General features: G+C 39.1%; 1 protein-coding gene across 2 annotated transcripts in view; it reads right to left on the bottom strand.

The window, feature by feature from the left end:
- LDB3 (LIM domain binding 3) overlaps window positions 1-16,393 on the bottom strand; it is a gene marked incomplete at both ends in the record, with an annotated part of 75,550 nt that overhangs the window by 16,244 nt on the left and 42,913 nt on the right. The window contains one exon of one of the 2 annotated variants that reach the window (XM_082002165.1): window positions 11,625-11,726. In XM_082002165.1, the coding sequence (XP_081858291.1) occupies window positions 11,625-11,726 (102 nt within the window). The remainder of the gene's footprint in view (window positions 1-11,624; window positions 11,727-16,393) is intronic. The other variant, XM_082002166.1, reaches the window with a different exon arrangement.

Here is a 16,393-nt window from a genome sequence, read left to right as displayed (position 1 = left end):
CTAATAACTCTTTCTGTTGGTTGCACGAATAGCATTAATGGGCTATGACATGTATTTTAACTTAATTTTTTCATAGTTTAGAATACCCATATTTTGGTCTCACATTCTTGGGTGAAGAGTAATTCATCGCATTTTGTGCAAAATAAAAAGGAAGAGAGTCCAGGATCAGTTCATAAATATTTCTTCTTCTGTAGCTGCACAGAATGCTGTTGACAGAACTGGGCATTGAACCTTCCAACTTGCTGCTGACACATTGCTAGATCTGGGACTGATTCAAAATACCGGACAGCAATGTTACACTGTTAGCGTGACGTTCAAAGCGGATTTGCCTCCTCCTGCTTTTGCCTTGCAGAACCTTTGACATCGCTGACGCTTTTTACACACAGTCCTTTTGCACTGGCTGATCCAGCTGCCTTTTTCATGATCAAAACCACTCTAATGAGCCAAAGCTGCAGTAAAGGCTTTGCACTTCTGCATTTCCATGGAAAAGCAATCACAGACCGCCTTCGCAGTTACTGCTCTTCAGGCTTTCAGATTCGAGAATGTTCTTCTAACTTTATAAACCCTACATTAAGCCAAATAGATCAGTCTGTTACAGGAACCGGTAGGGATATATTAGGAACAAGCTGTAGCCTGTAAGCACACCAGTGATCCTTTATCCATTTTAGGTATGTGCAGGACAGCTGGGCACTCGTTTACAACAAAACATGGTGTAATAGTCTTATTTTCTGAAGTGGACTCTGATGCCCGCTTTAATCTTCTAACCCAGGCCTCTGCCTTACGCATAAAGTAATATTTCAAAGGCAGAACTACTTGTCCCTAAAGTATACCTTCATTAGAGGAACCACTTGTTTGCATAGAAAAATATGTTCAAAGATAAAAATCATTGTGCGCACGCACTTAAAAGAGCTCAACAGCCACGTCTCAGTAAAGATTTTTTAGGTGTGAAGAGGCTACTATAGCTTCCCGCAAAAAGACTAAAGCTTTACTTCCCCTTATGTTTAGTACATGATGGGAAAATTCTCTCCAGTTCAGAGCACACATTATTTTAGCTTGCTTTTAATATGGACATGTATGAAACGCCTAACGTGCAGCTCTCAGCGGTCACAGAGTAAGGAGCTAGTAACCCAAGCCACCTGGCACGTACTTGTGGGACAGGTATTTACTGCCCTTGACCTACAATGTGAAAAATAACTTACAATGGAATGGAAAAGAACCACCTTACAAGCTATGACTCACTCTTCTTATTTATTAATATTCCCCTTTCCAGAGCTTTCAGCACGTGAAAGAGGTGCCACACTCGTAACAGACCACCTCTATTTTTCACCATGGTCCAGGACAATAAAGCTTTCATGTAAAAGTGTATCAGAGAGACAGATGCTTTGTTATTCTTTGTAGATCAAGGAAATAATCTCAAAATTGATTTTAGCTTTCAGATAGGATTTTCCAAAGGGCTTAGCAATTACCACAATTAAGTTTAAATGATTTGGTGAAAAGGACACCAAATTGAAATATGAAATATACCTTAAGATCAACCCCCAAACCTGAATTTTCTTACAGTTTTTACTGGACTGCTAAGTGCATGTTCAGGAATGCATAATAAATTCACAGTTTTGGAGCACCATAGTTTCACAATCTTTATGCAGCATGTCATGTTGTACTATATGATAAAAATGTCCACAAAAAAGTCCAGAACTGATTTTGCAGAGCTCACAGCACTTTCCTTGTGCGCTCTTTCACATATATCCAACAGTGGAATCGAGACTATCATGGATGATACCAAGTCCCAAGGTAGTTACAGGTTCCGTGTTACTCTCCACAGAGCAGTAGGAAAGATGCCTCTCACTTCCTGGGTAACACTGAACTGGGAGTGGGAATGACAGAATTATTAAACTCTGAATTTTCTCTGCATGTAAAGAGAGACGTACAATTCTCTAAATCTTCAGAATTACCTGAAAAGACACATGCACTTAATACTTCTGGGCTCTTTCATCTCTTCAGATTGTTCCTGGGCTGCAGGATAAAGGCTGAATTTTTTTAACAGGACATTTAGATGATTCCTCATAAATCTTACTTGTTCATCAGTGCTACAGATATTACAGGCAGATAGACAGCAATTCCCTAAAATTTTGTCCAAACTAAAAAAAATAAATTTTAAGGTAGAACCTTTGCTCTGCCATTCAGTGTGCTGCCACTGGCGTGCACTAACATGCGTGCATATAAAGGAGACATAAAGCATGGAAAAGCAGGAGAGTGAAGACAGTGGACTGCTTTCTGCAGGTGCACCTTCTTTCCAGCCCAACAGTCATTGTCATGTGATGTAGTCATGTCGCAATGCCCTCTGGAATCAACAGAAAGGTTCACATTGACTTTGGTGAGTGATGGATGCAGCTGTGTTGTAATTTTGATAACAAAGCAACAGTCAGAATGCTGAGCTACCCAAAATACAGCCCCTTCACGCTCACCCTTGCAGATGTTAAGGAGGGTTGTGAAGAGTTGTGGGAGAAAGATTGTGAGATATACTCCCAGGAAATGCTGCATATTGAAATAAGATAAGGATTAGCTTCCCTCAAGAAGACTGTAAATTAAGAGAGAAGCATTCTGAGGTTTATTTTGCTGACGTTGCTTACTAACTGAAATTATTTTCTTTTAAACACTAATTGCCGTTCTTAATTATCCAGTATGGGAAGGGAGGATAGGATTTTTTCAGATAAGTTAATTAGGATTGTTAATGCTGAGTGCTTAAGAGAGTTACAGTGAATCATCTAAACTGCTTGAATCATCTAGAACATGTATATATGCTCTTATATAAGGACATAATATCTTTACTTTGCGACAACTTAAAAACCCTTGGCTTTACACTTGCAAAGAGCTTCTGCAATGGGATACAAAGTACTTGAAAACATGCATTTGCTATCAGACCTCAGATTGCCTGACTTTTCTGGTTTTCCTCATATAGCCAAGGCCCTAGTGTCAAAAGTACACTTTTTCCCATACTCGTAATAGGAAATCTATCTTCATTTCAAATAAACACAAATAAACAAATTGGACATTTGTTTGCAAATTAACACACAATGGCAAAAAAATTAGGTAAACCTGTTTTTCATTGCTTTTCCTCATGTATTGTAGTCCAAGCTCCTCACTTCACAACCTACTAATAAAATAATGCAGTAACACTGAAAACCTTGACAGCATGGGATCAAACTATCCAGGTAGTATCTAGGGATCCTGGTTATATACAACTGAAGAGCAAAGCTAACAGATGCGAGACAGGATGTTCAAACCACAGGACTGAAAATATTGCAATTTTGACTCATTTTGCATAGGAAAGCCAATACATTAAGGCAGGAATTACAGCAGGGCACTCCAGTAGACTGGCATGTCAGATTTGCTGGTCAAATCAATTTCTCTTTAGGAAAGCACCAAAGATCAGATCCGTTTCACAGCAGCTTCTATAGCAGCCAACAGTGATACTTGGTTCTATGAGCCTACACGCACCGGTTTAAATCGCTAAATGCCAGAACCCCGAGATGATCCCCGTTACTTCAGTCATAGTGTTCCTCCTCATGCTCTGGTGACTATCGCCAATCCATATTGCAGCTCAGATACCAAAGACCAGGAGTTATACTGTAACGGTACTGTGTATATGTTTTGAGGGGTACTGGAAAACTCCAGGCCTTAATCATGATTACCAGACAAATGCACAATAGGGTAGGTACTATTACATTCGTTTTTCAGCAAATTCATTACTTATTGAAATATTAGATATTTTACCATGTTACCTACCCTCTAGGAAGTCCACCTTCCGAAGCCCTTCGGTTGAGACTTAATTTATGCATCTCAGCCATTTCCCTTAGAGTCTCTGCTGAGTAAAGGCCAATAGGGTTGTTATACTGCCTTGCAGGGCTCAGCTGCGGTAAAGGACTACTGCCATCAGTCAATACAGGGCTTAGTTTGGAACCTAGAGTACTCTTTGCAGGTGAAATGTCAGGAGTCACAGACTGAGAGGACATGGAAGATCTAACTGTGGTAGTCTTTAAGTAGGAAGAGCTATTTGAAAAGCTGATCTCTTGCTTGTTGAGGTAGCCTGAAAACGTTCCATTGGTTGCTAAAATACTACCCACAGGCCCAGCCGCCGTGTTAGTTAGAGGACTGAAGGTTGTTCTGTTGCCATTGATTTCCCAAGCAGGTTCCTGTAGTAGCAAACATGCAGGCCAAGAAAAGAAAAAAAGAAAAGAGCAATCATAGAACACATGCAAAAAGAACATATTTGCAATTACTGCTTTCTACACATATTGATAAACTTGCAATAAATAGACTGGGGCCAAAGCATCCAACCTTTCAGGGAAGATTTTCAACAAAGAAATGCATTGTTTCAAAATAAGGGAAGCAAAACATACTCAGGCATTTTTTTACTGGGTTTTAGTTGAAGTCAACAAACATGGCTTAATGTCAAAAGAGCATTTGCTACTAGTCAACTTCACAGCAATAATTTTATATAAAGACAGCACTGTCCATTAATTTCTAGGATAATTAAGAAAACTTAAAAAACTGTCTTGAGGTCAGAATCATTTGAGATAATATACAAGCATAAAAGTCAATGCCATTATATAAAAACATAATGATTCTAAACCACACCATTCTATTTTCCATGAGTATACTTCAAGTTATTGCAGCCCACACGTTGCATTGCTTTCATAGGCTCTGGTTCATGCTAATTAGGCCATGCAGCATGGTTAGCAGATAGACCAACAGGACTCGAGAACAGGTACTGCTCAGCAGCTAGGGTGCTTCTAAGCTGCTCATTTCTGCATAATTTCCACTTGAAAGAATGTGTGCGTGAGTATGTAGATGATGAGTGTATGATCCTACAGTCTTTTCCAGATAATATTCCCAGCTAGGACAGCAGGATGTATTGCCTTGGCCAAAGTCACAAGAATCTGTCCTACAATAGCGATACCCATAGAAGTCTGTGCTGGTGCTCAAATTAGAAACATTCTACCAAAACCTCATCCTAGAAAATGCAGTACTGTGCTTCAGTTTCATAAATTATTTGCTATTAATGCAGCTTGAGTGAAACCAAAATGAAAGGTAATATCAAAAAAGAAAAATACTGCTTTTATAGCAACGTGATGCAGGAAACAAGTTGTCGCATGAGTTCATGTAAAACTTCTGTGGTCATGTTGCCTAAAACACCCTGTCACTGTTTCAAGGGTGCAACACCATCTAGATCCCGGGGACTGGAGGGTACTCGGCACTTCCTGGGAAGCACAGAGCACCCTTAGGGTTAAATTGCCTCATTTCCTTCCAGCTACTGACAGTGTGTAGTGACCACAGGTCTGTACTTTTTGGAAGTCTGCCTACCTGCAGTATTCACAATTTTATCAAAGAGGAATACAAACTGCACTTTCAGGAGGGCATTTTATGCCTTCACTTTCAGTTTTCTTATCCTTTAACTTCTAAAGTAACTGGAACATGAAGAGCAAGATTCTAACACTGATTATTTTTAACATCTCTTTAATGTTTGCCTTTTGAACTTAGCACCCTTAGTACTGGAACTTATCAGCACATGTTTTAAAATAATGAACTATATAGTTTCAAATTCACTTTTGTTTGGCTGTAATTGTGTGCTTTGGATAACAAAAAATAAAATTCTATAGCTGCAGTACCCAACAAACTACTTGAATGCTCGGCAATTTACAGATTTCTCTAGAGCCATAATATCAGTTTGTTGTTTACCTGTGAAGCTCCTGGCTCCAGCCTGACTTGGGCTACATTGCTTTTGCTACAGGAGAAGGATCCCTTCAACCTCTCCCTCTGGACCTGGATACGCTGCAGCCATAACCGGTACCCAGATGCTGTGATGCTCACAGTTGAGAGGCCCGCCAGTAATGCTGCCAGCATGCTGCAGTCCAGCTCTGGGGGACAGGGACAGGCAAGGGACACTATCCTGAAGAAGGGATGGAGCCCACGCCCTGCCCTCAATGAAAGCCAGAACGAGAGCAGGCGTGCGGTGACGTTTTGCCTCATTTGGGCTGGCACTGCTTCAGCTGCCGTCTCCAACAGCTTACACGCCTCTCCCCCGTAGCCTTGCATGAAACATAGGCCTGAGGCCAATCTGGCTTTGGTTTTCTACTTTTGCTAGTATGGGTTACCATTAAAGTCGTTTACTGATTTTGATACTAATGCTCATTAGAAAGAGAAATATTTTATATTCTCCTCTTGGATTTTTATGTATTGCATATTCACGTTGAAGGAGATTACATTTGAAGAGTCCAGATAATACGGCCTGATTAATTAAAATTAATTGCAAAAAAAACCCCTAAAGGTCTAAGGATATAATTAATCATAACATTAAATACATTTAAGACATTTTGAATCAAATATGTAAGGCAGATAAATGAACTGAGAACATTTTTCTTAGTAATAAACAGGAAGATATTTTAGCTGGCATTAATAGCTGCCTGAGGCTGTAAAAATAGATAATCCTAAAAGCATTTTTCAGACCATGCCTTTTTAAATAAATCCATTTGAATTACATCCTTCAGTCATTATACCTTGACATAGAAAAAAGCAACCAACCAGCCTTTAAGTGGCCTACTGCGAGCTTCCAAGCATCATTAAACAAATGGAAAACAGGGATTCTCTCTAAAACTGTGTGGTAAAAAGAGGCAAAATGCACAAAGCCACGTTCTTAAATTAAGTGAGCACTTGTGCAAATGAGTTTTTCATGCTAGCAGAGAGGGACAAAACAAATATTAAAAACAAAGCAAAACAAAACAGAGGCAATAGAGAAGAAAAGGGATATGCCAGCATCGTATTTGTTTGTTACCCTGAAAACTCTGTGGCTTTTAGCTAAGTTAACTGTGGGTTTCCTTTCCAAACCTCGTAACAAAAGGACGTGCAAGGGGATCTGATTATAAAGCATCAGTTTCAACTGCTAATGAGAGAAGTGCCAGATATTTCCTTAATGCTAATGTGGTTTCACAGTTTTGGTGTTACTGGACACTAACAGTAGGCAAAGGGAAAATTACCGGACTGCCATAAAAAGCAATGGTTGATGATTTTGCTCACTTTTTTGACAGGAATGGAGTTTTGGTTTCACTCCTCAAATCATTTCTAGCTGGAATACCGGCACGCTGGTAACTCAACACTAGAATTCCTATGAAACCAGCAGTGCCAGGTTAGCATTCTCCATTTTGAGTTAACATTCATGGTAGTTTTAAGGCAGTTGTTTCCCCTGTGTTTGGGGGGAAAGGGATGAAGCAGGAAGTGTCTAAGAGAGCAGCTGTATAACTTCCTCTAAAGACTTACTGGTCAATAATCAGCTTATTTAACTCTGTCCTGCCGTGATGGACAAAGACGCTCTCATTCAGTTTATTCCCAGTAGTGATACTTTAGGTTTTGTTTTTTTCCTTGAGATCAGTGGCAAAACCAGATCAATGCAGCATTTCTGAAACCATTTCTGCATGTGAAGGTCAGATTTCTAACGGTGAGCAGCAGCACAGCTTTTAGCATTGCATCGCAGGAAATGCAGCCAACAGGAACAAACGTTCCCGTGTTTCGCACTTCTCTCATCGCATTCTGTCTCTCAGTCTCCGTGGCTGGAAAGACAAGCTAACATTTCAAACTATGCAAGTCTGATGCTACCCTTCAGCCGACCAGAAGAGGAGGCTCCGACACTGGGCAATGGGCTGCTTCCCTCCAGAAAGATGCTGTGATTCTTCAGCAATCCCTCACTACGAGGGGAAAACTGTGTTTTAATTTCCCAGTGTAATGTCAGTGAATGAGCTTAAAACTGATAAATGTAGAGAGTCTCAAACATTCGGGCATAGAGGGAAGCTATGAATCAGCTCGCTTTCCATTCTGAAATATTATTATGCCTTTCTTCATAAATATTCAATTTCTATGAAAGGTAAATGCTCCTTCTTATGTATCAGAGAAGCGAGAAACTAATTTGTATCAGAAGACACAATACCAGTTTTTCAGGTTCTCTTCTTTTGACAGCCCATGTTCTTTTTATCTTATTACTCTGACCATACAGTCTTTATTCACACCTTTTGCACTTCTGGGAGAACAATTTTAATGCTATGCTAATAAATTTGACCTCCCAACATGCCCAAGAAGCAGTTGTTGCTTTAGACTTTCTACAGAAAGAAGGAAACAGAGGCACCATGGCATTAAGTGACTCTGCTCAGAGACATCCAACAAGTAACTTTTGGATCAGCCAGCACTTCCAGCCTACGCTTTACTTAAAAAGTCAATCATGTCTTCAACTCTTTGCTCTTCGCTATATAGGTTCCCAAATTTGGCTGGAAACAAATCATAAGTATTACAAGATCCTCACTGGGACTCAAATAAGTCTATTCAGCACTGTTTCATAAACAGGACAACACACAGTCGTATTTTTAAAATTAAAGAGGCTGTCTTAATACCTTTATGCAAAGGGACAAATGTTAAAGCTATGCTCAGCCTTAAAAGCTTCAACTTGAACATTTTGAACTGCACTGAGCCGAATCTTCATCTGTGTTGTGCCCCTCTGAAAAGCTGCAGGAAATCACTGACTGATGATGGCTTAGTTTCAATCCTTGGACTCATGCTTACTCTTCTTGTTACTTGAATGCTTTCAGCATTAGTTATGCTCTTTCTTCCAGCTATGCCACACCTGTGCAAAAGACTTGACTAAATCTTTTGCTTAAATCAAAAAGATTTGACTAAACTAAATGAAAATTGTTTCAGGTTTGAGATTAATGTCAGATAAGGAAATAGTGAAACTGCAAATCAGTCAAACTTTTATTTCCAATCATAGCCCTACAGCTCGGCTGACGCCATGTTTATGGTTGCAGACCTGTATCATCTATAACATTGATCAGCTCAAGAAAGTAAGGAGAGAATGCATGTTACTTGTGGAATATAGAAAAATTTCTATCATGGCAAAGAACTCTGGGGTTTCTATACCTTCCTTACATCTTTGTAAAAAGAATGTATGCTTATTTTTCTAAAACACGAAAAGCCATGACCATAGCAGTCAAAGAAGAAATACATGCTTGAAAATTAGTGGAAGCTGCAATCAGATCATGTACAAGAGAATTTATAGTTTAAACTAGACACTAAACTTGCACGTGCAGATTTTTTTAGCTAACATTGCCATGCCTTAACCTTGACTCAGAGAAAGGTGAGAAAAACTTCTCTCGATGTTTGAGGACAACATTGTTGTGACTGTCTTGTAGTGTAGTTTTTTGCTGTTTTTTGAAATGCATTCAAATTCATTTCGTGAGAACCATCAGTCTAAACACTGTCAAGCAGTGATGTGGAGGTCTATGGCCTGTTCTGTGGCCTATGTGCCACAGAATTCTTATTTCTACAGTGGTACTGTTACTAGAAATAATGAAGGGACAAGCAAAGAAACCTTGATTTTTAAAGTATATTTACTGTAACATACCTTATTGCAACATCCCCATACCACTGTTTGTATCAGTAAAGACCTTTTATTCTGGATTTTGATACTTCTCCAATGGTTCAATACCTTCATTCTCTTCCAAACCACCATCAGAGAAGATTTTTTTCTTCAGTTAAAAGTTACTGTTGCCTACTAGTGTAACTAGTGACACAAATGTCACTCCTCTTGACCTGCAAAGAGCCCCCCACTCCAGCACTCTACTGCTGCCTCTTGCCCCTGGGCCAAGGGCCCTACACTTAAGATAACCTTTCTGAATATTGCTAGATGCCCTGTTTCCCACCATACCTTCTCTTAGATGCCACCCTTTTCCTCCAGAAAGGTTCCAGTAAATCTCTTTTCCAGCTGCAAGTACTGCCTGTGGCCCACTCAGAATAGGCTGCCTCCAGCAGCTCCTATAAACCTTTCCTAAGCACCGATGCACAGAATGCTCAAGTGTGAGACAACATGCTCCTGAAAGAGAGTCGAGTCCTTTGATCCTCATCTTGCTCTGAAGGGTTAAAATAGGAAATGTAAAGTGACTTTATAAAAATGCCTTTGGCATGAAAGCTAAGACCTTTAAAAAAACCTGAGGTGCATGGAGTTAACTTTTCTATAGGGTGGATAGTTAAGGGAGAAAAACAGCTTTGAATACCTATGGCAGTAATTTTAAAATTGACACTTCCCAGGGAAGAAATGCACCAACACCATCATGGAAATCTGATGTAGAAAAAGCTTTTATGTGCCTGTGGTGGAAGCAGGCAAATTTGTCATACCTGCACAGGTGCTCTTGAGGGACCCAAAAGATAGTTGTCAGTCTTGTGTTGGTGAATAACTGTGAAGAGACATGTCTACTTGCTGCCTTGAAAACTAACAGCATTCTGTGTAGTTCTGGGGGAAAATAAGTACTCTCTCCCCCTTCCTGTTCCTTTTACTTTCTGGTGCAGTCAAACACCAGTCTAACTAAATCATCCACCATTTTTGTTCTAGGAATTTCACAGTACTGTTTGGTGACTCTTCCAATAACTTTCTCCAATATAACTTTCATAAAATCATGATATAAGCAGACACAACTCTGAGCAAAGTAAATTCTTAATTTCATCTTCCCTTGCCAAAAAGTTGACAAGATCCAGAGCAAATTAACATTATTTCCATCTCAACTAATATATGACCAGACAGGTTCATTTAAAATTTGACAAAATAAGATCGAATCAAATTATTCTCCCTAAGTGCATTGTCTTCTGTTAGTTTGAACATATCTGCAGCAGTTACAGGGATGAGGTTACCTTTTGAGCTCTGAATTTGGAGAGCATGGTGTTTATAAAAATTACTTGAAATTGATCTGTGGAAGTCAGAACTGCCAAAACCAATAGGACATCACCTAATTCCCCTAATTTTGATCTTCGTGTTTATTTATACTACATGCTAGGCATGAAACTGGCACTCACAGAAGGGGTAAAGTTGCAGCAATGGAGATTTTGCCTCCTCTCCATTTATCTAATCAAATGCATGAGCAATACAAATGTCCTATCCAGTGCTAGAGCCTAAGGATAGATACCATCTTTTAAGTATCCTTGTTCCTCAGTGCCTCCAAAGATACAGATGATGAGTTGCCAGGTGCAGCCAATGAATGCTGTTTATTCTAACATGAACATTTATTTTATGGAAGATGATGAGTTTGACAACAGAAACCAAGCCATCCATTTCCTCTGCCACTTGCTGTTATTCATTATATTGACTTATCCTCTTTATTTTTTACTATCATGTCTTTTGAGTACTGTGACAAGAATGCAATACGATGCAAGCCTTCAAATGCCCTAATGTCCTCTTTCCAAATCAGTGTCTTTTCAGCTGTAATCAGGATTTGGACACACTGAGGCACAGTCTAATGGTTTTTCCCCAAGAATCTACAATAGCAAATGTATATTTTGAGAAGCTTTGGTAGCCTCTTGCAGCCTAGATGAAAACAAACTGCTCAGAATGGGCTAGACCAGATCATGTCAGAGGATAGCTGGATGCTTTGGTTCCTCTAATAAAAAAATTAACAAAATACAGATCCCTACTACATTGCATTGTGACAGTTTTACTGCCCGTGCATTCGATCAATGTTTACTTATTTGGGGTAGGCAAAAGCTATTTCCTGTAGCAGGTATTCGCCTTCACTGTGGTAGATACAAATTATATTAACTTTGGCTGAGGAGGAATGTCACATACCTTCTGGTGCGGAATAACAGCCCTGGGAGAGTCAATTCTGGGTGCTGTGGTTGAAACTGGCACTGGACGTTTAGATCTGGGGACAAAAAACCAACCAAACAAAAAAAAAAACAACAAAAGGAAAAAAAGATTAGCAACCTGGAGTCCTATTTTTCAGCTCTAATTTCATGAAAAAATGCTGCTTCACCAGGAGTGAAAGCTAAGCATAGCCTAGCCTTTTTTTTGTCATCATCATGCTTTTTCTACATCCTCATTTGCAAAGGTCTTAACTGTGAGAAAAAGTTTGATATAGTTTTTCTGAATGATGAAAAGCCACCAGTTACAGAAGCATCCTCTGACTTGGGAGATCATCCATTTTCCAGTATCTTGTGACAAACTGCATTTTCGTAGATGCCAGTCAGACAGAACTAGATAAATTCAGGTTTGGGCAGCACTCTGGAAAAAGGGACTTAGAAGTATCTTAAAATGCAGAGACTAAACTTTGGTACTGAGGCATCTCAAGATCAACTCCTCAAAAGATTACTAGTTAATAGCTTAAACTGTATAGCAATTGCTATAACTTAAACCTCTCTGCAGGAAGAAACATGGGCTTCATTTCAGGCAATTTAGTTTCAAAAGGAGCAGATCACTGCTGAATTAACCACGCTCCACTCCAAATGCCTGACTTTCACCTGTGTTGGACAAATCAATCACACATACGTGATCATTTAAAAACCAAATATAAAGCCCACAAAAATGCTTTGAAAACACAGTTTGCCCTTTCATTGGACGACAACAAAGAAAGCACAGTGACAAATGCTAACTGAAGCATTCTAAGATGCTCAAGTGTGAAGATGTATTTGTGGGAGGTGTTGCAAGAACCTGCATAGTGCCGAACATCCCCCTGAAATTTTCCCAGTGCCCATGAGATCACCAGAGAAAATGAAATAAAAAATGTAAGAACAGGTAAAAGAATCAGAATTATATAAGTAATAGCCTATTGGCAACCTACGGATCAGGATTATGCCTGGAATTCTCGTCTTTAAAAACTACATTTCAAAATTAGGACAGGTACAAAAATGAAATAAAAATACACCATAACAAATACAAATTACAACCATACAAATCAAGCAGAAGTGACCGAGACATTTGGAATTGTTTGCTTTAGAGAGGAGACAAATAAGGGAAGACATTACAGAGGCCTAGAAAATAATGAATATTAGAAAAAGGGAAATAAAGCTACGTTCCTGGACATTAAGTGAAATTGAAAAGACAACGCATACAAAATTGATAAAAGCAAACATTTGTTCCTAGAGTACTTGATAAACCTGAGGTAAAATTCATTGTCACAAGACATCATTGAGACTACAAAAATAGCAGGATATCAGAAAGGTTTACATATTTATATTTACAACAAAAACCCAAACAGCTGCTTTAGATTGGATAAAAAAAAAATAAGAAACTGTACAGATTCTCATTTCTCATGGCACAACTTAAAAAACTGATAGTGGAAGGCCTTCTGTGTTGGGTTCATTATTTCCTTACCGAGGGCTTCCCTCTGAAGTGTCTACCAGTGGCATCTATCAGAGACAGAAAGCTGAGCTGGACAAAAAACTGGGCTCATCCGCAGTGGCAGTCCCTGCATTAATACCTACCTTCACATTGAGCTGTGTATTTAGCTCTAGTTGCCACATATAAAATACTTCCGTAAGCAGGAGTAAACAAATAAAAAAAGACCTAGGAAAAAGGAGTAATCCTTACAGGAACTGGAAGACTTTCATAAGGAAATTATGCCACTTCGAGAGCTGAAAACGAAGATGATGTAATAGATGCCTAACTCACAACGAGATACTATGAAAATGAGCACCATTTGAGGAGACAATGAAAACTGGCATTTTGTTAAACAATAGGTAATTAAACGCTGAAATACACTGACATAAAGTGTTCCTGAAAAAAGAGGCTAGAAAATTGTATAAGGCACTAACGTTGATGCTCACAGTTGGAATATATCACGATATGCTCCCAAAGATATAATTATCTGAGAAATATATACCTTCAAGTTCTAAGAACAAGAGCTAATCACTAACTGCCTAGAACAAACTTTCCTCAGGACAGTTACTAACTGATTTTTCCCTCAGAAGTGAGAACCCTTCTTCCAACCATTTTAGCTCAAAAAGAGAAACAATAAATCACATTCATGCCACATTCACACGTATCATGAAAGTCAGCAAAAAAAGAGAAAGAAAAAAAAAAATCAGCCGCAGCCCAGAGTTGCTGAAAATTGTCTGTGACAATTTATGAGCAGACAGAGATTTACGGGGAGATTCTGATCCTCCTTCCACTGGTGTCATTTCTGGGTACAGCCAGTTATTTCTGTGAAGTTACATGGGGGACCTGGGCATACTCAAGAGCAGAGCAGGGCAGAGCAGACACTGTGTCCCCTCTGCTCTGCTCACCGATCGTAAATTTGAGAGCCAAAGCTGCTCAGCACTGTAAACGTCATTTGCCACGTACAGAGGTATAGCAAACAACCACACACTGCATGTTTGATGCATAACTGGAAAATATTTGTAGTGCAAAGGAATTTATTTACCAGACTACTCTATCACTTCTGTTGTTTATTGTTTGTCTTTTTCCCCTCACTCATCGCCTGACCACAGAAGATGATGTTGAAAAGCTCTACTTCTTGCAGGTTACTGATACGCTACATCTGTAATTCACAGTGCTATCCAACCAAGATTTTTATTTCACGCTGACTTCGAGGTTTCAAGATGTTACTTTAAAACAATGATGTTCCTACATAACTCTGCCCTGTATGTTTATAGCTTTGGTATTTAAAAACAGAATGGTGAGGCTTGCTAGATTTAGCAGAGGCTTGCACCAGAGAAAAGGACAGAAGGGATGAAGTCCATTTGTGGAATGAAAGTGTATGCACTTACAGAATAAAGTGATTATTTACGTAAAAGCCATTACTCCTCAGGGAAAAACATCTGCAAGCTCAGGACATTTTTTTTCCCCTCCCTCTTTTGCTAGATGAATCAAAGCCTGCCGCAACACAAGTTTGCTTTTCAAGTGATGATGGTGGTGTTGCAAATCTGTGTGTCCAGGTTTACATTTTAATCCATTGATTGCAAAATTATTTTATTGCAAACACTCAGGGAGTGTACTTGCTTAGTAGGGCTATAAGGAGGATGAAAGTCCAAATTTCACAAATGACACCGATAATTTCAGATCTATGTTGAAATGTACCATCAAGATTGTTTTTCTGAAGCAATTACTTTGATTTCTGCTTTTAGACATTTTGTTCTACATTTTCAAAGTTAAAAATGGAAACAAAAACCTCATTTCAAAATGAAAACTCAAAAGAGTTTTAATGATGACCAAATACATCATTCTGGTATTTTTTTAATTCTTTAATTCTCGTTTCCACAGATACACCTCCCCTCTCCCTCAGTACTGGTTCTCTCTCTTAATGAAGTTCAAAAACAGGATGGATGTAGTTTTGCAAAGCAGTTCAATTTTGATAGCACTGCTGATATGGCTGTCAAAATTTCTGCTTGTTCCTACCTACCTAAATATATCTTTAATTGAAGAGCACTTGACTTCAGTGCTGGTATCTTTGCACTCCCAACAAAGGTTCCTTAGGAGTCATCTGCATTAAGAGGAGCTGCCTGCCTAAGGAAGTTCTGCAATGCTTAACATGTTCAGCTTAACATGTGTCCTCAGGGGAGCGCAACCCTGTACTTGCAGAGAAGTGACATGATCTAACAGATAATAGCTCTTTTTCATTTTCATGTGGCTTTTTCATATTTCATATCTTCACCAGTCAGTGTCTATCTTCCCTTTTCTAATTCTCAGGACGCAGCTAAAAACCAACCTTTCTTTTCTTACATAAGCTTTTGCTTTCATTTTATTACACGTGAGCACTTATTTGTACTTTTTTGAACAACTTAATAATTTTGTCTTAATATCTCAACCACTAGAAAATGAAAAAGAGTTAAGTGCATGGAAAGGTAATAAAACAGATTAGATTAGGGTTAGAAATGCTTAGAAAACATTTTACATACTTTACTTATCACCTAATTAAAATGGAGTCGTTCTGAACTGGAGTGGGTGAGCACATCGCAGGCTGCAAAAGAACAGAGCATGCAGAATTGGGTTTCTGATGATGTATTTGTTTTAATGCAATAATATTCCTGACAATTTAGTGGGAGTAACGGGGAGGGAGGGAAGAGATGTAAAAGAGACAGACTAAATTACTCATGGTTATTAATTTGAGGTGTCCATTTAATAAGTGCTAAGATCAGTAATGTGTCAGTTAAATTTTCAGCTGAACAGTGAAGTAAGTAGCCAAACAGAAGCTGCTTCTTCTAAGTCTTGCGCAGAGAATCTTAAGTCTTATGATACCATGGTTTAACTCTCTAAGCCCTGCCTGGGACATCAGCAAACAGTCTAAGTGACTCCAGTGAGAATCACACAGACAAAACCCTGAACATTTCACAATACTTCAGATATAACTGCGATCACTTTGGGGCTAGGATAAGATCTGCTTTCCTTCTCAGGATATCATTTGTGCCTGCAATAAAATTGAAAAGTATTTCCATCAGCAGTTTTGCACTCTCTGTATCAATGGTGAATGCAAATATCAGCAAGTGGCTGGATGGCTGGTTTGTTAACCATTTCCCTGCATTGTGCCGCACTCAGATTGCAAGAGAGGCAATCACGCTTTCCAGCCCCAGTGTTCATACCCACAGCAATACATGG

Source organism: Phaethon aethereus (assembly GCF_964289735.1).
Source record: "Phaethon aethereus genome assembly, chromosome: 7".
Taxonomy (NCBI): Eukaryota; Metazoa; Chordata; class Aves; order Phaethontiformes; family Phaethontidae; genus Phaethon; species Phaethon aethereus.
The sequence above is the reverse complement of the archived record's forward strand: the minus strand, read 5'-3'. Positions and strand labels throughout refer to the sequence as shown.